The sequence below is a fragment of the Siniperca chuatsi genome, linkage group LG23 (assembly GCF_020085105.1).
Source record: "Siniperca chuatsi isolate FFG_IHB_CAS linkage group LG23, ASM2008510v1, whole genome shotgun sequence".
Taxonomy (NCBI): domain Eukaryota; kingdom Metazoa; phylum Chordata; class Actinopteri; order Centrarchiformes; family Sinipercidae; genus Siniperca; species Siniperca chuatsi.
Window position 1 is genome coordinate 11,866,684 of NC_058064.1, and position 27,187 is coordinate 11,893,870.

Below are 27,187 nucleotides of genomic sequence, written 5' to 3' on the forward strand. Positions count from 1 at the left end.
CTGAGGCAACCTCATCTTGTTTCATGACACTAAGGAGCTTCCACACTCCACTTGAGATCTGCTGACAGAATGCAGTTTCGTGAGCTACAGCCATGCCCAGTACTTTGGTTCTCCCAGGTTCTTTATCCAAATCTTCGTTTTCTGGCTTACAGGGGCATCTGCGGACATGTCTCCAAAGCTCCTTACGAATGTACATCCCTTGACAGTGCATACAGTGAATAAACTTTCCTGCCAGTGCTTTACCCTTTGGTTTCCTCTTCGCTTTCAACGGTCCTGTTCCACCCTGTAAAACTGTTGTGTTATGTTTAAAATTTCCCTTATTCCTCATTTTTCTAATAATATCTTACGCTCTTTTGAATGCTCAGGAGAGAAAATGCATGTACAATTTCAGCATGTGTCTTGTGTGTTTTCAAGTATGGAAATTTTGCTTTGTGGCTTACCACAAACATAACAGTAATTTTCTTTACTCATAGTCAGATGTGTTGATTTTTGTTCATGAAGCTTAGCTTCATCCTCTGGCTTTTCCTTTGAGTCTTTGATAGAATTTACTGAAACAGATGTTTCAGCAGCATTAGGATCTTCAAGAGGTGGCCAACATTTTGATGTGCTGGGCACAACTGGGATGCTTGTGTCTGACCCATAAGATGTTCCAACATCAGGTAGTACTGGATTTACTTGAACCTGTTTAGCTTTCGACTGACTAGGCATAAAGGGGATGCTTGCATCTGTATCATCATCATCAGCATCATCATTTTGTGACTCCGAGTCTGGTATGTAGTCCTTGTCGGACATGTTCTCGTCGTCATCTGATATTTGATCCAGTTCTGAATCTGGTACATCATCCTTATCTGACAGCAGTTCATCCCTGGAACATTTAGAAAACTGTTCCTCCTGAAATGATGAGAAAGCAAATTATTTTATGGTGTGGGACAGTTTAAGAGTTCAACAAACCTTAAGTGGATACTCACCTGTGAAGGATCTTGGAAATTTGTAATACGTCTGAGGCAGGATTTATGCCAGACCCCGAACAAACTGTAACATATTTTGAGTATATTTATTTTAACACTGTGGGTCTATTTAAATTGTTCTCCTGTAATAGCACTGCAGTGATCTGGAATACATAAAAAGCAACACACTGTTTAAGAGATACTTAATTGATGTGCATGTTTGCAAATCCAAGTGGAATAGAAAGCTGGACTCAGGAAAACCTCATGCATGACACCCTCACAGATCTTGTCACTGCCAATGAGGCAAAATGTAACATCTTTAAGTAATCTGAACAATATGCCACACTGTGCAATCCATCTCCCGCTGACAAAGCGAGGTAGCAGTGTTCAATTTCATCATGAAACTATTTTACTCATCGGAAAACTCAACAAAATACAGTGGTGTGAAAAAGTGTTTGCCCCTTCCTGATTTCTTATTTTTTTGCATGTTTGTCACACTTAAACGTTTCGGATCATCAAACAAATTTAAATGTTAGTCAAAGATAACACAAGTAAACACAAAATGCAGTTTTTAAATAAAGGTTGTTATTATTAAGGGAAAACAAAATCCAAACCTACATGGCCCTGTTTGAAAAAGTAATTGCCCCACCTGTTAAAACATAACTTAACTGTGGTTTATCACACCTGAGTTCAATTTCTCTAGCCACACCCAGGCCTGATTACTGCCACACCTGTTCTCAATCAAGAAATCACTTAAATAGGACCTGCCTGATAAGGTGAAGTAGACCAAAAGATCTTCAAAAGCTAGACATCATGCCGAGATTCAAAGAAATTCAGGAACAAATAAGAAAGAAAGTAAGTGAGATCCGTCAGTCTGGAAAAAGGTTATAAAGCCATTTCTAAAGCTTTGGGACTCCAGCGAACCACAGTAAGAGCCATTATCCACAAATGGCGAAAACATGGAACAGTGGCGAACCTTCCCAGGAGTGGCCGGCCGACCAAAAATTACCCCAAGAGCGCAGCGACGACTCATCCAAGAAGTCACAAATGACCCCACAACAACATCCAAACAACTGCAGGCCTCACTTGCCTCAGTTAAGGTCAGTGTTCATGACTCCACCATAAGAAAGACTGGGCAAAAATGGCCTGCATGGCAGAGCTCCAAGACGAAAACCACTGCTGAGCAAAAAGAACATGCCAGAAAAATTCCTGATTATCCCCAAGACTCTTGAGAAAATACTCTGTGGACTGACGAGACAAACATTGAACCTTCTGGAAGGTGTGTGTCCTGTTACATCTGGCATAAAAGTAACATCGCATTTCAGAAAAAGAACATCATACCAACAGTAAAATATGGTGGTGGTAGTGTGATGGTCTGGGGTTGTTTTGCTGCTTCAGGACCTGGAAGACTTGCTGTGATTAATGGAACCATGAATTCTGCAGTCTACCAAAAACTCCTGAAGGGGAATGTCCGCCATCTGTTCGTGACCTCAAGCTGAAGCGAACTTGGGTTCTGCAGCAGGACAATGATCCAAAACACACCAGCTAGTCCACCTCTGAATAGCTGAAGAAGAACAAAATGAAGACTTTGGAGTGGCCTAGTCAATGTCCTGACCTGAATCCTATTGAGATGCTGTGGCATAACGTTAAAAGGCAGTTCATGCTCGAAAACTCTCCAATGTGGCTGAATTACAACAATTCTGCAAAGATGAGTGGGCCAAAATTCCTCCACAGCGCTGTAAAAGACTCATTGCAAGTTATCGCAAACGCTTGATTGCAGTTGTTGCTGCTAAGGGTGGCCCAACCAGTTATTAGGTTTAGGGGGCAATCACTTTTTCACACAGGGCCATGTAGGTTTGGATTTTTTCCCTTAATAATAACAACCTTCATTTAAAATCTGCATTTTGTGTTTACTTGTGTTATCTTTGACTAATATTTAAATTTGTTTGATGATCTGAAACATTTAAGTGACAAACATGCAAAAAAATAAGAAATCAGGAAGGGGGCAAACACTTTCACACCACTGTAGCTGGTATAATAGCCTATGCTGTGTACCAAGGATAATTTTTCATAGGTGTTTTTTATAGAGTGTAATCATACAGCATATATATCTACCTACTGTCATTTAACACACTCTGTACCAATTCACTAAATATATCTCACCTCTGCATTCATAGCCAAGCCACTTGAAGGAGGATACAGGTCCCACACATTGAACACACTTGTCCAAGGAGGATACTGTTGCGCACACCAGGCGATGTTTTTACACTGTTGACAAAATTTTATTGTAACATTTATTTGGTCCAGACAAAAGATATCGGTAATGCTTTAGATTACAGCCTGCAATGTACTGCTTAATTACACCGGAGTTATGGTGTCATCTTTTGTACTAACAATCATTTGTGTACCAGTACAGTATGTACCAATACATATATGTAGGTACTGGGAAACAAGATGTGTTTCCCAGTTATGGAATAAGGGGGTAACAATTTGAGATCTCACAAAGAACTTACACTGTAGATGTTCTTGACTACTGGGTACCTATTCTGTTATTACAGGGTTTGTATGACCCACTGAGCAATGTTTGGGAGGAAGGCAATTTACAGTACATGCATGGTAGTTCTACCCTTGTTAGATTAAGTTACAGGGTAACTACAGGGTAATAAAGCTAACCTGCTCACAGGATGATGAGTGGCAGGGCTGGACTTGAACCTAGGTCTCCCGCATAAAACAGCTGAGCTCTATCCTTGAGCCTTTAATTCAGACATAGATTTTGAACATGTATATAACAGAAACTATATGGCCACAATAACCACCAAACTAATTCCTGGATCAGTAGACCTGTGCACCAAAAGGACAATGGTGCATTTTTTTTTGCAGTGCTTGTTAATGAATTCAAAAATGTAGAATTTGATATTAAGGTAATTTTGAAATAAAATCACATCAAATTTATTAAGTGACGCAGTCACTCCAGTCCAGATTTTTGCTCAGTTTTATGATCATACTGTACCCTATAGTAATAGTAATAGAGTAGGTACCCAGAAGTTAAATAATAACTTAATTACAGGGTACAGTATGACCATAAAACTAAGCAAAAATCTGCTGGACGTTTCAGGGTAGATTGAGTGCTGACTTCTGCATCACTTAATAAATCTGATGTGATTTTATTTCAAAATGACTTTATTACCAACAAACAGACAAACTTAAAAAACCCGCTAATTATCACCCAGTAAAATGTTTTATCTGCCAGTCACCATTGTTGTTTGGTGTGCAGATTTGGTGGTTATTATGGCCATATAGTCTGGGTTATGTACATGTTCAAAATCTCTACCTGATTTGATGGTTCAAGGATAGAGCTCAGCTCTTTTATGTGGGAGACCCTGGTTTAAGTCCCAGCCCTGCCACTCATCGTACCTGTGAGCGGGTTAGCTTTATTACGCTGTAGTTACTCTGTAACTAAATGTAACAAGGGGAGAACTATCACTGCATATACAAACCCTGTAATAACAGAATAGGTACCAGTAGTTACAAAATAACTTCAGTATAAGTTCTTTGTAAGATCCCAAATCGTTACTCCCTTATTTCATAACTTCATATCTTGTTCCCAGTACCTACATATATGTATTGGTACATACTGTACTGGTACACCGTTAGTACAAAAGATGACACCGTAATCAGTACATTACGCTGCATGTTGCAGATTGTAATCTAAAGCGTTACCAAGATATCAACATGTAAATGTGAAATATCTTGCTGCTCACTGAGTGAGTCCTAAATACAAATCCATTTAAATTCAATATCAACGTGACATTCAATGTACCTTTCCACTGTTGACAACTGGATCCATTTGACTTGGACTGGGAAACCGATTCTGGTTATTCTCAGTGGTCATCTACAATAGAAAACAAGAGCAGACAGGTTAAAAATTACCGCAGTGTTCAGTGTCTATTTGTTGGCTTTCTTTTAGATGTTGAGTCAGGATTGAAGATACTATGCTGTACTTAAGCATGCACACCTATAGTACTTTGCAAAGTGCTGCAATAATTAATGGCATATCATTTTAAACAGCGACAATGCACATGCATATCTAAGCTACGTGCAGCAGGTCAACATAAAACCTGGAAAAAAGTTCAACAATGCAATCCAATAGTGTGCAAATAAAACTTATTTTGCGGAATTTTCATTTCCAAATAAGTGGTTTAGATTACAGGGGTGGGCTGGGTGAAAAAAAAATTGAAGATTTTTTTCAAGCCTGATTCATTGTTTTAATTTATCGTTTGTCTAAAAAAAATCCAAAAAAGACTAAAACATCTATATTTTTAGACCTACACGTGTAAAACAAAGACGATAAAAGCCTGAACCACTTGAGTTGTCATTGTTCTGAGTATTTAAAACATGGCTATCCCATACATCAATGTCAGTGCCAGACCAAACAAAGTAGAATGCCTTCACTGTTCAACTCCTATACCTACACTTCTTGTAGCCAGAGAAACAAAGCCAGAACCAGCTAGCCAGTAAATACACAATATTTTACTGGCACAATAAATTCTGGTTTTTAACCTGTAAAATGTAATTAAACAACTCAAACATGTAAAATTAAGCTACAGAAATAAATAAAACTATTCTTAAAAACTAAAGTGATGTCGCTCACTACTTTACCTGGAGATCATGTTTTTATTGTTCACTGCTTGACACACATATACACTCAGATATTATTCTAAATTAAACTCAAAAGCGTGTTATGAGAATGTCCTTACATACCATTGTCCATATAAACCATATCACACTCAGGTGACTGCAGACACACACACAGTACCAATGAAACATGTTGGTAGATTTAACGTTTTGCAACAAGTAACATCATTAAGCAGCACATTGGATCTAATTTACCTTTCCAACCCTGTTGGGTGGACCAAGCACTGGACTTGACTGATTCAGGTCGCTCGCAGCCGTCTGAACTGTTGCTCTCAGCCGTCATCTGTAGCAGATAAGGCACAGAGGAAAGGCACAATGAATGGACAGGTACTGGGAATGCACCACTACAGAGGACATTTGAGGTTTGAATAGAAGAAACCATCCTACTGTTGACAAAAAGCATGAGAGGATAACTTTGCTTTAAATCTCACTGGATAATTCTCTAAGATATAGATAATCAATGCAAAATATTCCTGAAATTCTGTCTTTTATGAAGATATACCTCTTCAATATCTTCGGTTGTTGATGGGGATTTGTGGCTCCCTGAATCTTGCAGAGGAATTACCTCATCGAGATCCTGCAAAAAGGAAAAACAAAAGATAGTATCATAAATATCTTAAAGACAGGATGTTCCCCATGTAACATTATGTTAAAGGTATCATGGTTGGGTTAGCCTAACCCCACCTGGAGACAGGACCCTATAAACTATAGGGCCCTCCCAAGTCATATTTGGGTGGATCACTTCTTTTACACACATACACTCAGATATTATACTGACGTACACTTTGAAAAGCATGTTATGAGAATGTCCTTACATACCATTGTCCATATAAACCATATCACACTCAGGTGACTGCAGACACACACACAGTACCAATGAAACATGTTGGTAGATTTAACGTTTTGCAACAAGTAACATCATTAAGCAGCACATTGGATCTAATTTACCTTTCCAACCCTGTTGGGTGGACCAAGCACTGGACTTGACTGATTCAGGTCGCTCGCAGCCGTCTGAATCCGGTTGCTCTCAGCCGTCATCTGTAGCAGATAAGGCACAGAGGAAAGGCACAATGAATGGACAGGTACTGGGAATGCACCACTACAGAGGACATTTGAGGTTTGAATAGAAGAAACCATCCTACTGTTGACAAAAAGCATGAGAGGATAACTTTGCTTTGAATCTCACTGGATAATTCTCTGAGATATAGATAATCAATGCAAAATATTCCTGAAATTCTGTCTTTTATGAAGATATACCTCTTCAATATCTTCGGTTGTTGATGGGGATTTGTGGCCCTGAATCTTGCAGAGGAATTACCTCATCGAGATCCTGCAAAAAGGAAAAACAAAAGATAGTATCATAAATATCTTAAAGACAGGATGTTCCCCATGTAACATTATGTTAAAGGTATCATGGTTGGGTTAGCCTAACCCCACCTGGAGACAGGACCCTATAAACTATAGGGCCCTCCCAAGTCATATTTGGGTGGATCACTTCTTTTACACACATACACTCAGATATTATACTGACGTACACTTTGAAAAGCGTGTTATGAGAATGTCCTTACATACCATTGTCCATATAAACCATATCACACTCAGGTGACTGCAGACACACACACAGTACCAATGAAACATGTTGGTAGATTTAACGTTTTGCAACAAGTAACATCATTAAGCAGCACATTGGATCTAATTTACCTTTCCAACCCTGTTGGGTGGACCAAGCACTGGACTTGACTGATTCAGGTCGCTCGCAGCCGTCTGAATCGGTTGCTCTCAGCCGTCATCTGTAGCAGATAAGGCACAGAGGAAAGGCACAATGAATGGACAGGTACTGGGAATGCACCACTACAGAGGACATTTGAGGTTTGAATAGAAGAAACCATCCTACTGTTGACAAAAAGCATGAGAGGATAACTTTGCTTTGAATCTCACTGGATAATTCTCTGAGATATAGATAATCAATGCAAAATATTCCTGAAATTCTGTCTTTTATGAAGATATACCTCTTCAATATCTTCGGTTGTTGATGGGGGATTTGTGGCCCCTGAATCTTGCAGAGGAATTACCTCATCGAGATCCTGCAAAAAAGGAAAAACAAAAAGATAGTATCATAAATATCTTAAAGACAGGATGTTCCCCATGTAACATTATGTTAAAGGTATCATGGTTGGGTTAGCCTAACCCCACCTGGAGACAGGACCCTATAAACTATAGGGCCCTCCCAAGTCATATTTGGGTGGATCACTTCTTTTACACACATACACTCAGATATTATACTGACGTACACTTTGAAAAGCATGTTATGAGAATGTCCTTACATACCATTGTCCATATAAACCATATCACACTCAGGTGACTGCAGACACACACACAGTACCAATGAAACATGTTGGTAGATTTAACGTTTTGCAACAAGTAACATCATTAAGCAGCACATTGGATCTAATTTACCTTTCCAACCCTGTTGGGTGGACCAAGCACTGGACTTGACTGATTCAGGTCGCCGCAGCCGTCTGAATCCGGTTGCTCTCAGCCGTCATCTGTAGCAGATAAGGCACAGAGGAAAGGCACAATGAATGGACAGGTACTGGGAATGCACCACTACAGAGGACATTTGAGGTTTGAATAGAAGAAACCATCCTACTGTTGACAAAAAGCATGAGAGGATAACTTTGCTTTGAATCTCACTGGATAATTCTCTGAGATATAGATAATCAATGCAAAATATTCCTGAAATTCTGTCTTTTATGAAGATATACCTCTTCAATATCTTCGGTTGTTGATGGGGGATTTGTGGCCCCTGAATCTTGCAGAGGAATTACCTCATCGAGATCCTGCAAAAAAGGAAAAACAAAAAGATAGTATCATAAATATCTTAAAGACAGGATGTTCCCCATGTAACATTATGTTAAAGGTATCATGGTTGGGTTAGCCTAACCACACCTGGAGACAGGACCCTATAAACTATAGGGCCCTCCCAAGTCATATTTGGGTGGATCACTTCTTTACACACATACACTCAGATATTATACTGACGTACACTTTGAAAAGCGTGTTATGAGAATGTCCTTACATACCATTGTCCATATAAACCATATCACACTCAGGTGACTGCAGACACACACACAGTACCAATGAAACATGTTGGTAGATTTAACGTTTTGCAACAAGTAACATCATTAAGCAGCACATTGGATCTAATTTACCTTTCCAACCCTGTTGGGTGGACCAAGCACTGGACTTGACTGATTCAGGTCGCCGCAGCCGCCTGAATCCGGTTGCTCTCAGCCGTCATCTGTAGCAGATAAGGCACAGAGGAAAGGCACAATGAATGGACAGGTACTGGGAATGCACCACTACAGAGGACATTTGAGGTTTGAATAGAAGAAACCATCCTACTGTTGACAAAAAGCATGAGAGGATAACTTTGCTTTAAATCTCACTGGATAATTCTCTAAGATATAGATAATCAATGCAAAATATTCCTGAAATTCTGTCTTTTATGAAGATATACCTCTTCAATATCTTCGGTTGTTGATGGGGGATTTGTGGCCCCTGAATCTTGCAGAGGAATTACCTCATCGAGATCCTGCAAAAAAGGAAAAACAAAAAGATAGTATCATAAATATCTTAAAGACAGGATGTTCCCCATGTAACATTATGTTAAAGGTATCATGGTTGGGTTAGCCTAACCCCACCTGGAGACAGGACCCTATAAACTATAGGGCCCTCCCAAGTCATATTTGGGTGGATCACTTCTTTTACACACATACACTCAGATATTATACTGACGTACACTTTGAAAAGCATGTTATGAGAATGTCCTTACATACCATTGTCCATATAAACCATATCACACTCAGGTGACTGCAGACACACACACAGTACCAATGAAACATGTTGGTAGATTTAACGTTTTGCAACAAGTAACATCATTAAGCAGCACATTGGATCTAATTTACCTTTCCAACCCTGTTGGGTGGACCAAGCACTGGACTTGACTGATTCAGGTCGCCGCAGCCGCCTGAATCCGGTTGCTCTCAGCCGTCATCTGTAGCAGATAAGGCACAGAGGAAAGGCACAATGAATGGACAGGTACTGGGAATGCACCACTACAGAGGACATTTGAGGTTTGAATAGAAGAAACCATCCTACTGTTGACAAAAAGCATGAGAGGATAACTTTGCTTTAAATCTCACTGGATAATTCTCTAAGATATAGATAATCAATGCAAAATATTCCTGAAATTCTGTCTTTTATGAAGATATACCTCTTCAATATCTTCGGTTGTTGATGGGGATTTGTGGCCCTGAATCTTGCAGAGGAATTACCTCATCGAGATCCTGCAAAAAGGAAAAACAAAAGATAGTATCATAAATATCTTAAAGACAGGATGTTCCCCATGTAACATTATGTTAAAGGTATCATGGTTGGGTTAGCCTAACCCCCACCTGGAGACAGGACCCTATAAACTATAGGGCCCTCCCAAGTCATATTTGGGTGGATCACTTCTTTTACACACATACACTCAGATATTATACTGACGTACACTTTGAAAAGCATGTTATGAGAATGTCCTTACATACCATTGTCCATATAAACCATATCACACTCAGGTGACTGCAGACACACACACAGTACCAATGAAACATGTTGGTAGATTTAACGTTTTGCAACAAGTAACATCATTAAGCAGCACATTGGATCTAATTTACCTTTCCAACCCTGTTGGGTGGACCAAGCACTGGACTTGACTGATTCAGGTCGCTCGCAGCCGTCTGAATCCGGTTGCTCTCAGCCGTCATCTGTAGCAGATAAGGCACAGAGGAAAGGCACAATGAATGGACAGGTACTGGGAATGCACCACTACAGAGGACATTTGAGGTTTGAATAGAAGAAACCATCCTACTGTTGACAAAAAGCATGAGAGGATAACTTTGCTTTGAATCTCACTGGATAATTCTCTGAGATATAGATAATCAATGCAAAATATTCCTGAAATTCTGTCTTTTATGAAGATATACCTCTTCAATATCTTCGGTTGTTGATGGGGATTTAGGGCTCTGAATCTTGCAGAGGAATTACCTCATCAAGATCCTGCAAAAAGGAAAAACAAAAAGATAGTATCATAAATATCTTAAAGACAGGATGTTCCCCATGTAACATTATGCTAAAGGTATCATGGTTGTGTTTTGTTTGAAAACTTTCCACTCTGAAACTGTTCTTTAGTCACTTGACAGGCCTAATGACTACAGTCTGTAGACCATGAACAGTAAAATCTTCTAAGTTATGTTGACTGATGAATTCAGCATTTGATTAATTCATCGTTTATCTACAGTCAACTCACTTGCTAGAATGATGGCACTCCACCTGGAAGTGGTGACTGTAAGCTTTTGTCTGAGACTTCATGCCTTTGTAGTTCTTAGATTTGCTATGATTCATTTTAAATAAGATTTTGTCTTGCATTCCATATTACTACAAGAGACTGGGTCCCCATCTATCAGAAATTCTATTTTTTATGAAGACATACCATACCAAATTGTGGATTGTAGAAAGGTAATTTGTGGCTAGCCTCATTACCAAAGGGTTGAACCAGTCAATGGCTTATAATAGCACAGGATAATTAACAGGGTCTCCATCCACCAGATGTAAATATACAAACCGCTATACACACTGTATCTCTGTTATGTGTATGTGGCAGTTTAGTTGTGTTCATCAAAAATCAGAACACTGTACATTTTCTTCACCTTAAAATCATCAAACCCTTTCATGGTTATTATAACAGAAAAAAATGTACCAGTGGAAAACTAGGAAATTAGAGAAACAGATTAGATGTAAACATATAGTTTAACTAAGATGAAATCACTTCTTGACCCTCATGTAGGCATATAGAAAAGAAAATTGGAACTATGGACCTGACTGAAGTTTTACTAGGAACAAACTACTAGCGAATTGTCAATCGACTGAAGATTAAATTTAAGAAGGAAAAGTTCAATTTGCCAACACCAACTGTCCACAGGTAGCTTCAAACCTTTTATACAAAATCAAACAACACATATCACTTACCTTATCAAAGCTTGTGAGCAGGCCACTTGATGCACCTGCAGACACCTTTTGAGTGCTCGTATAAGGCTCTGATGTGGGTGGTCCATCAGTCTCACAACGTAAAATTTTGACCACCTTGCATCTCCACGGCCAGTCTGAGTCACCATAATTATATGTTATCTCCTCTCCTGGACTTATGTCTCGTACTGCAAACAAACACAGATGGGGCTTCCCTTGCACAGTGAAGTACTTCATCTTGGCATTAGGGTTTATGTGGTCGTCATTTACAAGTCTTCCAAGTGACCCATCCTCTTTGCTGCATCAACACTACAAAAACACAAGTAACACTTAATTTCAAACCAGTCAATTTATATACTTAGGTAGTGTAAATTAGAATATGTTCAGCAAACCAAAAGCAACATGTCATTTAATTATGATTAGACTATGTATTGACATATAATACGCACCACCACAGTTTTCCATTAAAATGGAACTCGAACATGAACACCTTAAGGTGGTCATGGTAAAGTCTTTGTCTCCTCTCACATTCTTGCTTGCTTATTAGTTCGCCTCTATATTCCAACAGAAAGTCTCCTTTTTCAAATTGAACAGAGGTGAAGATGCCACGACCTAGTTCATACACAAATAACAAATAAGTGACAAAAGACATATTTTAAAGTTGAATTATGATTTAACAATCAGAAGATTTGACTTACCTTTGAAGGAATTGATGTACTTGATGTCAAGTCCCACTTTGTCCCTTTCAGTAGTAACATAAAATTTTGCATCTTCCTTTGGATTAATGCGTCTTCGCCTTTGCATGTTTCACTAGCAGGTGTCAAAAGCCAGAATTACCAAAGATGATTGTCAGGATTATTATGTTAATTTTTAGGACAAGCATGAAAACAAAAGTCTATAGCTGTGAAAACCTGTAACATACGTGCAACATCTGGTTGTCAGATATTGCACCACTGACATTTTATTTAACACTGCTTTACAAATTAATGTTTTATCAACAACAATTAACTCATTACATATGCAAAAGGAGCAATATGGCCCTCCCTCCTCCTCCTAATAAAAGTTTGCAAAACGGTAGGCAAACAGGTTTACATTTCAAGAACACATTGAAAGGAATATGTCTGTATTTTGCACGTTTCACTCCCCAAAAGTGTAGCAACACCTATATACCAGAGAGATACGCTGGTGGGAGTCTGCATATGATGTAGATATTAACAGGAAGGGGATAACATTTGCAGTCATGTTGAGCTGTGCTGGACCACATTCAGATGAACGGCATCCTGCCTCCCTCTGCTTTAACGTTACATGTTTTCTGACAATTTACCAAATTAACCACAACAACTCTCCAAGTAACTTAAACCAACTCCACCGAAACTCTTGTAGGCTTCATGACCCATGCTTACCGTCCAAGAGAAACACACAGACAGGTCCATAGCCAGGAAAAGATTTTAACTGAGGTCCGCTAGCAGCCGTGGGTTTTATTCAGGAGACATTTTTAGATGCATACTTAATCTGTCTGATTCTCTGTAACATCATTCTCAGTCTCTGCATCTCCTCTTCCTTCTCACACTCACTTCATCTACCACTTTAGCCTACTTCAATGATAATTTACCACTAATAACAATATAAGCATGTTAGTAGCATTAATTGATTATATATTGTATGATGTGACAGTAATGGGAGTCACATTGTGTTTCTGGTTTCAAGGCCCTTTAAATTTTGATTTTGATTTTACAAATTGAAATTATTACATTAACAAGAACCAGGGCTTGGGATGTTATTACTGTGGTGTTTCTGACATCCGATTAGTTTTTCCCTGTTTTATTATTATAAATAATAAATTTATAAACTAACAACAAGTAACTAACTAGTCAAAGAGCTAAGCCAGATATAACGATGTAAAACAACACGGCAGTGAGACCCACCTCAACTTGTTCAGTCTAAAAAATTTTTTTTTAAAAATCAACCAACCGATTCAACCAACAATCATAGCCTGATCTTTGGAAAATAGTCTAAACCATGACATTCACAGAGGGCTCAGTTAGCGGACTCTGGCGTGCTGGTTGCTATAGAAACCGTGCTCACAATTCAGACCTGCTCCTCTCCACTGCTAACTAACATTAACTAAATGAAACTTAAAGATCACATTAACAGTAAATGCTGTTTACTGAAATAACATTGACTAATACACTCTAGACACTACGCCAAGTACCCGTTGTTTTTTTCCCCTCACGTTTTGTACATTGATCATCATTGATCGGCTGGTTATCTGAATACCATTTAATGTCGTCTTTCATTTTTATGGACGCTAGCAGACCTACACCCTCTGTGTCACGTTTATGAATGCATGAAAGTTACTCACTCATAACGACGCTATCTCTCCCAACCTTCCTGTGTCACTGACAGCATCCCACGCAAAACTGAATATCCAGGAGGCACATAAAATTGATGTCACTACAAAAATCGATTTCATCTACAAAAACAACAAAAAGATTAGTCCAGAGGTGGACACAGCCATGTAAGAGCCATGGGGAGTGAAACGTGCAAAATACAGACATAACTCCATGGGAGTTAATTTAGATAAACCACCAGTAGTTAACTTAGTACAGGCCAGGGAAACCAAATGTGTTATCCCAACAGCACCGTTACAGTATAATACATCATCTTCCTTCGTTTTTTCCAAAAGGCAAACCTGAGCTACTAGCTAACTTTATAGGTCCTCCTGTCCCCATCTGTAATCTCTGCAGGAACGCAGTACAGACATGCACGATTAACGTGAGGCTTAACGAGCGCATAGCCACAGGTTGGCTTGGCCTAGCTAGCTTACCACAAGCAAACAAACCAACTGTGATATATCAAATATTCCCTTGCTTGTTTTTTTCCCTTTTCAATGCAAAATAGTTGGTTTTAATTAGTTGCTTCTGTCCTCTTCTCCACCTGTCCACTAGCAAAGAGTGAAGGCATTAGCATTCCCTATGTAGCCTAACGCTTAAAGAGCAGGGCCCAAACGTAGCTCAGCTACCATGTGCAAAGAAAACTAACAACTGTTCTGCTTGACACTGCCCTTAAATATAAAAAAGTATACCTACATGTCTCACCTTGCTTCTCTTTTCTGAAAAGCAAACATGAGTTGCTAATTAGCTGCCTCACACTGTGCAGGCTAAACTGAAGCTACTGCAACTAGCTCTCATATCGGACTTTATTTTCGTCTAAATAGGCATGAAATTGCATTTAACATCAAAAACACATTACTTATAAGTTACCGTTACTTGCAAAAACTAAACACTATATTTACAAAGCAGCTATATACTGCTTACCTGCATGTGTTTAATCCTCTGGTACATCCATTGGGCCTTGCTGCTGCTGCTTTCCACCTTTAATTTTTAAAGCGCGGACGTCTGCGTGGACCTTGGAGTTGACTGCCTATGGGTACCGCCCACATGCATGCCAGCCAATCACAAGGAAGCCCGCCAAATTCGCTCGTGTGTATCGAAAATGTGTATGAAAGTGCAATATAGCCACCATCTGTAGGGTGCGCTGTTCTATACACTGGAATACACTCAAAATCAGGTCAAGTGGTAAATAAGGACTTTCAAAGAAAAAGAGAAAATATGTTATTTAGACACTAACGAATGCATTTACACTTTCGAATTATGGGGACTATGGCATAGTCCGCCTATTACCCTTAGGTCCGCGGAGCCCAGGTAAGTAGTCAGGTGCATTGTCCATCTATACCATATAAACAAACACACACACACACACACACACACACACACACACACACACACACACAAACCCACCCAACACTGCTTAGCACAAACAGCAGGGAGACGACAGTGAATAGTGACCCTCTCTCTCTACCACACACACACACACACACGCACGCACACAGGCGCACACACACACACACACACACACACACACACACACACACACTTAGTCTTTCAGCACAAACACTTTACACAGAGTTGTACAATGAGCGCTCTGTGATGGAGGGAAGCCTATGTCTGCATTGTACTGCAGTGCTTTGTCTCTGACCATCATCACACATCTTTCTCTCTCTCCATCTCTCTGTGTGGCTCTATCCTTCCTGCTATACTGTAGGCTCCAGGCAAGGAGTGCCTCAGTCCCCAGAGTCCTATATCAGGAGAGTTATGAGCTTGAAACGCACTACATTTGCTGAAATTGTACATAAAAAGGCTGAGACAGTGTGCATTATTTTTGCTGGACGATGAGGGAATTAAGGAAGCACACGCGTCGTAAAATAGTGTCCAGAAAGACAAGAGTTTCAAAAATTCTGAAATGTTAGAACTTGTAAAATATGTGTTCAGATAGAGTTATCTGTGTTCACATCACAACCAATTACAATGAGCGGTCTTTTTGCATCATTCCTCTCTTTCCTTTGTCATCCACCTCTCTTTCTGATATCTATGTTCACATCGAAATGGCTGACAATGAACTCTTTCTTTCCCTCCATCTTCACTCTCTTTCTTCTCTGTGTGTTATCTACCACTCTGAATCAATGTTCACATCACATCACATGACCACACATGCTCTCTGTTGCCTCCCCTGTCTGTCTCCATCCATCTGTCTCTCTCCCTGTGGCAACTAACAAGGAAATAACTGAAGCCATGAAGCTTATTGTTGTGATGTATTATTAGATAATGTGGTAAATGACTTTGATTGGCCATTGAACATGTGATAATTCAGATTCATAGATTAAAACAAGTGTTTAGTGCTGATATTCAACAACCAAGACAAAAACTATACATTATTTTTTATTTTAATTCAGTGTTAATAAATGTTTGACAAACAATTTAAAATTAAATCAAACAAAAAAAAAAATTCAGATTATTAATGCAGTTTTCATCTATCATGGTATAGGGTGATTAAATATACTCACCACGTACAAAAAACATCACTACAAACCTTTTAGTTCATGTAAGACATGGAAAAGCACCACTAAACTGGAATTACTGGGGATTTTCCGCAGTGTCTGTGACTGGCAGCCCTGGCTAATGAGGTATCTGGTTCCTCCATACTGCATGTGAGTTTTTAAAAAGCGCTGTGTGAAGGGATTTTTTGAAATCACTGTACCCTACTGTGTGTGTTCATGCATGTGAGACAGACAGGCAGAAGAGAAAATGGTTTTCTGGATGCTCTCGTGTGTGTGTGTTTTTTTTTGGTTTGTTGAGTTTGTGGTGAGTGCATCTGTGTCTGATATACTCAGTGCTATTCCAAATAACCTGGCACAGATGCTCAGTGTGTGTGTGTGTGAGAGTGAGTGTGTGTGTTGTTTACAGGTCTAAATATTCCTTTGTGTAAATGTATTTTATTCATGTATATGTACATGTTTGCAGATTGCACACTCATAGGTAATGCAGTTTAATTAATGAACCGATATACCTACTTAAGTTGTGTGTGATTGTGCACATTTATGTGTCTGTGTGTTTTACATGGTTCAGTAAATCCCTGCAGTCTCACTGCTCTGCTTTCCCCATGACAACAGTGAATCATTTTTCCTGTGGCTTATAGGGACACACATACACACACATAGCCACAATCCTTGTGTAAATAACAGTCTTTTTATGTGCATACTGTAGGAGGCTGAACAACCAAATAATCTTGTTCTCTGACACACAATTTAAATGCAACAATTTTGTCCTTGTACATGGATCTGAGATCTAAATGGTTTTTACAAGGTTGTGTGTGTGTGTGTGTCAGGATATGTGAATATGTTCCATTCTTATTCTTTCCATTCAGCTGACATCCACATGAAAGGGTTCTCATTCAATTTTTTTTTTAATTCATTCATTTTTTTTTACCTACTGAGAACATAAAAACAAAGTAAGTGAAATCGGAGAACCTTGTCAGATTAGCCTAAATGTCCAATATTGCTGTGTTAATATTATCCACAGATGATTCTAACTTCAAAAGCTTAACATTGCTGAGAGTAATGGTTTTATGACTAATCACACCTAACTTCTGTAGGAACCCGTAGTGTGCTTTGCATTTTAATTTGATTTTATGTGAAGGTTTCAGTTTGCTCAAATGGCACACACATTGTTTCTGCACAGAAGTCTAAAACTCAATCCAAAGGTGGTCCAATGATACAGTACTTAGTTAATAATAATCCAAATTTTGTGCATAGATCAGCAGAGCCCACATTCAACTTAGTGGCAATCAATGTTGCATGCAATTGTAGGAAGTATGTCGTTCATATAGTGCAGCTAAATGTAAAGCTGTGGTTGGACAATGTACTACGAAGTCTCTGAACTCTGAACTCTCTCCATGAACTTTGTGTCTTTTGATTTTGACACAATGAATTGTACAACAGGATAATGGTGCACATTCACAGTGCTGACAGTCTTTCCTTGTAGGCAATCATGATGTTACACTTAGTTGTACACATGAAAAATGAGGGATTTAATTGTGTGAAGAATGAAAAAAGAGAGCTTAAAAGAGAAGTGCAAACCTTACTTTATTTTGACACCTCTTTGTACCTTGCTAATCGCCATGCGTAGTCTCAATTAATAGTTCCCCCCAATTCCTCTGTTGAAAAGGGGGTTTTAGATGCTGTTAGACAATCCCCTAAGAACTTTGTTTTAAGCATACAGAGGCCTTGAGGTTGCATAGGTTTGGGTGGAGTGTTTTCCTTTGCAACACTTTGCAATCCATCGCATCGCAGTCATTGTTGACAATTTTATTATTTAATCGCAACCACAATTTTTTGCAACACTAACAAAGTGATTTAACAACAAACCACAGTTTTGGTGCTATGCTTGGATATTGCAGAAATAACCAAGTTAAAAACTTTGACAGTAAAAATTTTCAGATATGTTTAGTATGAACATTACATAATACACATAATTTGACTGGCATTAAGATTCCCTCAAAATATGCACATTGCATTAATTTAATATGACCAACATATATACAGTTGCTCCTGCAGCACTGATGCAAGCCAGATACATTAGTCATAATCTTTAGTGGGTTAAAATACAGCAGTATATGGTGCAACAGTTTACCCATTATTCAACTCCACACTATCAGTGGTGGGGGGAGAAAGTGATTAGATTGTGTATGATCCTGGACTACACTGGGTAGAAATGTATACATATAATCAATAATCATAGTAAATTGAAATTGTGAAGCAACTATGTAATGATGGCAGACCTCTTCTGCCTCTATAACAGCTGGCATGGATGTGGACTACAGACTAATGCTGGCCCAGAGGGAGGACAGACACTGAGGTCGCACAGAGGGCACAGAAAGAAAAGTGTGTTATGTGTGTGTGTGTGAGAAGAGAGAGAGAGAGAGAGAGAGAGAGAGAGAGAGAGAGAGAGAGAGAGAGAGAGAGAATGTACATAGATGAATGACTAATATTATGAAAGTGAGACACTGAGTTAAAGTATGACCTCTATCTGGACATGTTGCAGATAGTTAGATAGCTAGCTACCTGGCTAAAAAGCTAGCTAGATCACCATACATTAAGATGGGGCTGAATGGAAATGACTCATTTTAGTATGGCTTTTGAAAACCGCACATGCTATTTGGGATGCACATACAAACGAACATACATTTTGCAGGGCCACACGCTCACTTGTGCATCCTCAGACTGCCTCTTAAAGCCACACACACACAAACCACACACAGAGCCTGCAGCAATACTAGGTCAAGCTGTCTGTGCGTCATTAAAAATGGATAACCGTTTGACTTGCTGAGCTGGTGTGTGTCTCTATGTGTGTGTTGCTATGAAGTGGTTTTTATTGTCCTGCCACTGAGGAAATAAGAAAGTCCCTCATTCCCTGATCCATTTTGGGTGAATCATTGGCAGGTATGAACAGGAGATTAGACTAATGTGTGGGTGTGTGTGAACATGTGTGTCTGTGGGTGCGCATGATGATGCTTTGAAGTGTGTGTGTGTGGTGGTGATGAGGTGTGTGTGTGTATGTTTGGATTAGACTAATCTGTTCAAACGGTGAGTTAAAGGTAGAGGTGGAAGGAAACCTGATAATTAAACAGAGATGGAGGATGAGCAGTGACTATAAAACCATCAGTTTTTGCAAATGGGGCAAAGATGAAAAGAGCCTCCAAATGCTGTATATTCCACATAGTTGGCTAGGGATGTCAAAAACTAAGACTACTGTCACAAAGTGCCATTAGATGCCAATGAACATTATGAGAAGAGAAGCCGAAGAGAAGCAGTGTAAGTAAACTTTTTACACATACCAATGGGATTGTGAACTTCTTGTTAATCCTTTTGGTGCATAATAAACGTACTTTGATTATCAGGAAGCTTTTAAAAGCAATTCAAAAATCCAACATTGGCATCATGGCCGTGGTCCAAGGGGGTCAGGCCCCTCCAGTTTGCAACCCCTCCATGGACTGTAAAAAAACACACATTTTCATATTATATGTTTTACACTTTACTTACAGTGGAAAAAATCCTGGTTGGTTATTTCTGTAATTTGAAGCTGTTAAAGCTGAATTTGACAATTGCTGCAGTGGCTTTTGTTTGCTTTTGTTTGCACGTCAGTCACAGTGGATATGACGAAGCAGTTTTTACTGAGTTGGCTAACATTCTGTTTATTCTCGTCGTTTGCATAAAGTAGTTGTGTGCTAAGCACTCTTATATGTACCAGCTATAAACTGGATTTTATTGTATTGTACTCACACATTGGCCCTCCTATTACCCCCAGGTTCCATTTGTTCTGGTGCCAGCCGAGCAAAGATGGCATGTTCTTCCCAGGCACAAGCTCAAACAGCCATTTCCCCTCAGTATGTCTGGCACTGAACAAAGTGCTAGTTTTTTTCTTTGAGTGGCTTTTAATGTTTCTGATTATCCAAATTATATCAGTATGGGCTGTGACAATGCATTAAAAACACACGATTTTGCAATAAGCATCAAAATTATGTTCAGACTTTTAATTGGACCTCCATGGTGTTTTTTAATGAACATTGTTTGTATTTCCCGCCACAATAATTCATTTTTGACTACAGGACTGAAAAACAGTATTGTGTTTGTCTCAGAAATAAATAATTGAATGTTAAGCTATGATGGTTTCTCACTGGTGCTAAGGCCCAGGGTTTAAAACTGTTTTTACTTGTTTAAGTACCATTATAGTGGATGACAGCACAAACACAAATATGTAATTTAAATCAATCCCAAATCTTGAATCACGCTCACACTCATGTTTGCCGTCATTCCAATTTCTGTCATCTTTCCTACTGCCTAAAAGAGGAAAAATATCTTAAAAACAAACTAGCAGGAAAAAAGGAAGTAAAGAGAGAAATAAAATGAGCAAGATGCGAGTAGAGAGACACAGACAGTGAAAACTAGAAGCCGGTAAATCCCATTCGAAGCCAAACAGTGTCTGCAGGCAGTGGTAGGGTCATGGATCCCTCAGCTAAATTTAAATCAAACATAGATGTATTCGGGTAGAAATCAGTGCCCAAATCAGAACGAGAAACTGCAGCACACACACTGGACTGAAAGGATGTGGGCGTGAGGTATCGAGAGGCTGAAATAGGCAAAAAAAAAAAAAAAAAAAAAAAATCAGAGCAAGGCAGAGAAAAGGGAGAAGGATAGAGATTTCTCTTCTTTCTGTCATAACAGTTTTGATGCATCTAGACCTATGAAATCTTATGACAGCGCTCTGAAGAAAAATAACCATGCATCATCATGATCTAAGAGAAAATCAATCAAGCAGACGATGAGACAATCGCTCATGACTTTCAAAAAATACAGGCTTATGGGAAGTACAACCATTTTTGTTTGTTAAAAAGCAAAAAGTCTGACATGATATAAAGTTATATAAACAGTTGACAAAACAAAGTTTGGAGCTTAGTAAGCCTTTGTATTTTTTTCGCAGAGTACTCACAACAATGTTGAAGATTTTGCACTTGCTAACACAATGCATTAGGTTTTTGTTTTAATGCGAACTGAGCAAAATTGTCATCACGAGTATAAAGAAAGAGAAACAGCACCAAACAGCAGACAAACTATAAACTCCTAAACCTGAGCTTTACAATATTAAGCCATGCACAATGTCTAGGCTCTAGAACTGGCACATGTAAATTAAATGCAACCATAATTAATCTTATTAATTAAACCTGCGTTTGACAAGTCAAAATGTCTCTGTGAAAAAGGTCTGTCTTAAAGGATAGGTTCACATTTTTTTAAGTTTGTTTTAAAACAATACTCACATGCCCATATGTACACTGAAAAAGTTTTTGGTCTCTGTAATCGTTCCTCCTGTCCATACTGGCTGTGAAGAAATCCCTTCCTAAAGTGATTCAGTGTAAGTGATGAAGGACACAATCCACAGTAGTTTAAATATTCAACCAGTGCTAACATGAGGCTGTGTGTCACGGTCCCCTTGCCACAGCTTAGCAGGGAAACAGTGTCTGTGGAAGCACAAAGAGGGAATTTCACACATAAAAGTTCGTAACTTTGGAAGATGCCCACTTTATTTGTGTAATTTGTTTGCAGGGGCCTCATATTAACTTCAGCTGAACTTTAGAATGCAGTTTTACACAGAGGACACTCACATTCTTTGCAGCCAGTATGGACAGAAGGAACGATTACAGCAATCAATAACCTTTTGAATGTAAATACGGCATGTCAGTCCTGATTCAAAAAATGTGAACCTATCCTTTAAGGCAACATTTTTCCTAATGCAGCCCAGCACCTCTGATCCAAATAAGGTCTTAATGCTGATTGGCAGAACAGTGGAAACAGATCTAGCTGTTCAGAGCTAGCTTGGAAATGCAACCCTGTTAATTGGATCAGTGCAGTTTCATTCCACCTTGTTTCATTCCTTCATTCCAACCCAGAGGTGGAGAATTGGGTGTAGAACTTAATTTGATGGCAAGTCTTGAAATATTCTTTTAACAGTCCTTTTTTAAGATTGAGGTACTATTATTTTACTGTGTGGACATTGCAAATTACAGAGATGTAATAATTTATCAAATCATGGCAAAATATCAGATTGAGATTACGTATCTTTTCATCTGCTCTTTTTACAAATATGGGTTATGAGGTTAAAAAAAGTTGAATAGAGTGATTAAGGAAGTGTTGTTGCTGGGAGGAAGGAAACACATTTAACATGTTTGTCAGTCCTCAAGGATACACAGTGTGTTTTGGTGAGTAACTGAAAGTAAACATAACTGCTTACAAGGAAACTCCACAGAGCACCTGGTGGTCTGAGACAGGATTTGAATCCCTGTCTCTGGAGTGAAAGTTGAAAATGTTATCTATCCCTCCTCACTTTTTGCCATACTATCAATCCTGGGTATGTGCTGAATGTTGGCACTGGACAATGCATGGCACTAAAACCTGCATAGCCTGGAGCCATGTGTAATTTTCTGTCCTCTCAGGTAGATTCTGGCCCAGATCAGCATGTGGTAAATCTTGAGATATATTGAAATACAATGCAGCCACTTTACACAGTCCACATCTCAGTTAGACAATCTTCTTACGTTTGTGACCGCTATGGATTTAGTGAAGGGATATCAGTTAAGCATCAAGGATTCACCGCATCAGTGCACATCACAAAACCAGTAAGTACTGTGCGTATATTTTATGCATTCAGTGCATTTTACTTTCATGCTGTAGTCTGCCCAACCTAACCTTTCGTGACACACCTTAGGAATATTCAACCAGTAAGTTTGTCCTGTGACCCCGAGCATGTGAAATGTCAGGCAGCGACAACTGATTTAGGTGGGACGCAGGCGGGCGGACAGCCAGCACGGCAGGAAGGCAGACACACTTTGTCCAAGGCACTGACATTTTGGGGAAGAGAATGTGAAATATTGGCTGACATTTGTACAATGGGAGTGTGTGTATGTGTACGTGTGTCCTTGTGGGTGTGTGCATGTGAAGACAGTTGTGGGAGACACAAGCCTGGGAGCAATGAAGAAGAAAGAGCGAGGAGGGAGAAGATACAGCAAACTAGATTTGAGACATAAACATCCTGCTGTCTGAAAGATGTAGCCGTCGTCCCACTTAGGACACTTGTGCTGGACAATTTAAGAGCTTTAAGAGCCATCTTCATGGTCCACTGACTGTTAGTAAACCTAGGCAATATTAATGGGACTTACAATGTGTCTCCACAGTAATACACGATAGATCAGTGTGTTCTAGAGTATTGCTCTGAATAATACAATGTCTGTTTGGTTGACTCAGTGGTTCCCAACCTATTTGGCTTGTGACCTCTTAAAATAAAGTGTATGCTTGCCCTTCGTTACAGGTTATGGCCTTAGTGTGGACATGAGTTTTCCTTCACCTATTGTTTCATGAAAATATCCAGGAATTCATCCGGAAAAAAAGGAAAAATTGTAGAAAGGTCAGAACACATAAACAGAATTTTGTGCAACAGAAATATTTCTTTTCCCTTTCTTATCCCTTTAATTGTCTTGTGTCTCTTGATTGGTCTTGACCCCCTCGCTGAGAACAACTGGATTAAGGGGTTAGTGTACTGAGACTGAAATTGAAAGGAATAGTTCGACCTATTTGCTTTCCTGCATATACTGATACTGCTCTCATGTCTGTCCATCAAATATGAAGCTACTGCCAGCAGCCAGTTAGCTTAGCATAGAATAAAGACTGGCAGCAGGAGGAAACAGCTAGCCTGGCTCTGTCCAAAGGTTAAAAAAATCAGCCTACCAGCACCTCTGAAGCTCACTCATTAACACCTTATATCTCATTTGTTTAGTTCATACAAAATGCAGGACTATTTGTTGGCCAGGGGCAGTGACTTCCTGGAGTCTCATTGTCACTGTGAGGTTGCCAGGCAACCAGCGGAGTTGGTTTAATGGTGCGTTCCATTTGGACTGGAAAATCAGAATTTCCAAGTTCCCAGTCGGAAATTTCAACTGGAACGCCCCGTGAAGTTTGATTTTCTTTCTTGAATTTAAAACTAAATGTCTTTTTTCAAATAAGATGTCAAAACCATCAACTTATCTAAAAGCTCTTTATTGCAGCCCTGTCGTAGATACATTACAACTAAGCACATCTTTTGCTCCCTTAATACACTTTATTCTGAGTCCACTTTGTCGATTCTGTTACTCTAGTGTTCAGGTTTTCTAGCATACATTTTCCAGCAGCAAAACATTGCAGAAAATCCAGTAGCATTTAACAAGTGAATTTCAGATTTCTGTTAACTTATAGACAACTTGTGCACATACTGTGTATAACCATTCATATTACTATTTCTAGTGGACTTCTTGTATTGTTATTATAAAATAATAAATACAGAAATTTGAATAACACTTGTGAGTGAGTAATATAGTATAATAACACTTTTGAAATAAATAAAAGATTTATTTTCTGTGATAAGTTCTTTCTTTTCAGACAAAGAATACATAGGGCCTGTTGATTCTGTTAATAAAAAAAGTTTTGGATAAAATCTGGGACATTTCTGATTAGACTGTCATCACCTGATTACACTTTTGATTATAACTAAGGCTATTGTACCCTGTACCCTGAATAAAAATAGAAATCCAGTCTCTGGGCACTTCTGGTAATATTGACAGCCATTCAGCCTGACCAATAAAAATCACTGTCATTTGCATTATTACTGCACCATCACTTCTGTAATGACGCCAGCAGATGTCAATAAAGATTGTCATGTCAGAGGACATCCATATTGCCTCGGATGAATCACCCTCAGACTGTGACAAATGTAAGAAAACCCCCTCTTCAACAAGAGAGAAGAGGGTCACGATCGCCTTACAAGGGAACAGAGCATTACATTCCCCTTCTTATAGAAATTACATGCGGACAAAGGATGCATAAACGTGGCTCTGTCAAAGGAACAGCTCAAAATATCGAGTTTTCTGATACATTTTAGTTTTTAGTGGATTAAAAAGCACTTATCCAAATTGAGGTCGGTCATTACTTGTCCTGTGATGCATGACACTGCATATAGCACATTGCAATACAGTATAGTGCTGCAGGGGCGCTGCAAGGCATTCTGGGATGTATCTGCAAACAACAAGCAGGTTTTTTCTCCAACGCCTGCAATCTGAAAAGCCTCGAGGTAATGTTCTGGTATAACCTGATAAAATGTATTATTATGTAAAAAGACTGAAGTGGAGTATTTGAGTGACAACACTAATGCATGACAATAGTAATGATACAATTGTTAATATGAGAAACCAGTGAAATACAAAACCAGCTTTACAATGAATAGAAAACTGTCAAAACCCTGAAGGCTGTGCTGGAATCAGAACAGGGACAGTTGAACAGGGCAGTCAAGGACTCCATCCAATCCAATGTAACCCTCCAACCATGACTGCAACACAAAGTGACAAAAAAACAAAACAGAAACAACACAGTACAGTGCAGCAGACTATTGCATTGCAGTGAAATACAGTGAGTCTGTCAGTGGTACAGACAGTGTTTTGGGATTTTTTCCTTCATACCTTTTGGAAGGTTAGCCTTTCTTTAAGAGATGTGTGTGTGTGTGTCTGAGAGAGAGCAAGAGAGAGTGAGAGAAATAAGGGTAGGATAATATGGAAGAAGAAGAGAGAGGAAATCTTATGGGGAGGAGAGAGAAAGCAAGGAAGAGAGGTAATGCTAAGGTACCCTGCTGTTTTCTCTCTGGCTAGAGGGCACAGCTACATTTCCTCTCTGTATGATTCTTTTCATCACACACACACACACACACACACACACACACACACACACACACACACACACACACACACACACATAAACACACAGAGGCTTTGAACAGTGGTTCCCTGGAAGCTACAGTAACCTGAATTATTGACTGTAAATGTACATGATGGAGAAATACTACTGAGTTTTCATTCTGTAACTGAAGTAAATCTTAGTCAGGATAAAAAAGAGTGACAGTACAAGTTATGAGTTTTTCGAGTATGCCACTTATATGTCTATGCAGGTAACCGTCATATCCAGGTTTCTGGAAAGTGGATAAGCCCTTATCGTCACTATGAGCGACCTCTTATCACATTACATATAGTCATTTGATTTGTTAATGTAAAAACATTGATTATAGCAGCTTTAAAACCAGCATATGACAGTAGTGTGCATGTAAATTTGCCGTCCTTTTGTGATTCAAGTTGAATTTAACTACAAAAACTGTTCTACTTACTTAAGATGCAAAGAAATGCATCAGAACTACAAAAATTCATGTTCAGAGACTTACAAATACTGAATTCTACCCCCTTTTCACAATCCTTCCCTTGTCCCCTCCCGCCGGCGCAACAATGCAGTTAGTCCCTCCATCAGCTGCTGTCTCCCCAGGAGGACCCTGTCTGCCACAGCTTGCAGCTGAGTGGAACAATCATGCAGTCACACCTCAGGAACAGAAGGGGCCCACTCCCTCTGTTACAAACCCATCTTTCCAATTGGAGGCGTCCTCGTGATGCAGCGGGTTACAGCACAGAATGCATTTTCACAAGGTTGAGGATTTGAATCTGGCCTTGTCTCATTTGATTTCCTT

General features: G+C 39.2%; 1 protein-coding gene and 3 long non-coding RNA genes across 4 annotated transcripts; all 4 read right to left on the reverse strand.

Moving 5' to 3' along the window:
* Window positions 1–387: 387 nt before the first annotated feature.
* LOC122871606 lies at window positions 388–8,156 on the reverse strand. The gene is made up of 6 exons (XM_044186923.1): window positions 8,100–8,156; window positions 7,652–7,726; window positions 6,591–6,680; window positions 4,768–4,839; window positions 3,111–3,215; window positions 388–891 (listed from the first exon to the last, which is right to left on the reverse strand). Exons 3-6 carry the CDS (start codon window positions 6,678–6,680, stop codon window positions 388–390), a joined length of 771 nt encoding a protein of 256 aa, XP_044042858.1. The 5' UTR covers window positions 7,652–7,726; window positions 8,100–8,156.
* On the reverse strand, window positions 8,153–8,907 carry LOC122871004. The gene is made up of 3 exons (XR_006376758.1): window positions 8,855–8,907; window positions 8,408–8,482; window positions 8,153–8,188 (listed from the first exon to the last, which is right to left on the reverse strand). It is a non-coding gene; the product is annotated as an uncharacterized LOC122871004 (long non-coding RNA).
* A 1,048-nt stretch (window positions 8,908–9,955) lies between these two features.
* LOC122871006 lies at window positions 9,956–10,701 on the reverse strand. The gene is made up of 3 exons (XR_006376760.1): window positions 10,673–10,701; window positions 10,364–10,453; window positions 9,956–9,991 (listed from the first exon to the last, which is right to left on the reverse strand). It is a non-coding gene; the product is annotated as an uncharacterized LOC122871006 (long non-coding RNA).
* A 1,304-nt stretch (window positions 10,702–12,005) lies between these two features.
* Window positions 12,006–15,354, reverse strand: LOC122871005. Its single transcript, XR_006376759.1, has 4 exons — window positions 15,029–15,354; window positions 12,410–12,521; window positions 12,161–12,323; window positions 12,006–12,020 (listed from the first exon to the last, which is right to left on the reverse strand). It is a non-coding gene; the product is annotated as an uncharacterized LOC122871005 (long non-coding RNA).
* Between the last annotated feature and the right edge of the window lie 11,833 nt (window positions 15,355–27,187).

Excerpts from the sequence above, each read along its gene's own strand:
- LOC122871606 (XM_044186923.1), bottom strand. The coding sequence starts at position 6,680 with ATGACGGCTGAGAGCAACCGGATTCAGACGGCTGCGAGCGACCTGAAT. Across the intron at positions 4,840-6,590 it reads CACCCAACAGGGTTGGAAAG|ATGACCACTGAGAATAACCA; the intron begins GTAAATTAGATC and ends TTTCTATTGTAG. Across the intron at positions 3,216-4,767 it reads CAGTTGTCAACAGTGGAAAG|TGTAAAAACATCGCCTGGTG; the intron begins GTACATTGAATG and ends TTTTGTCAACAG.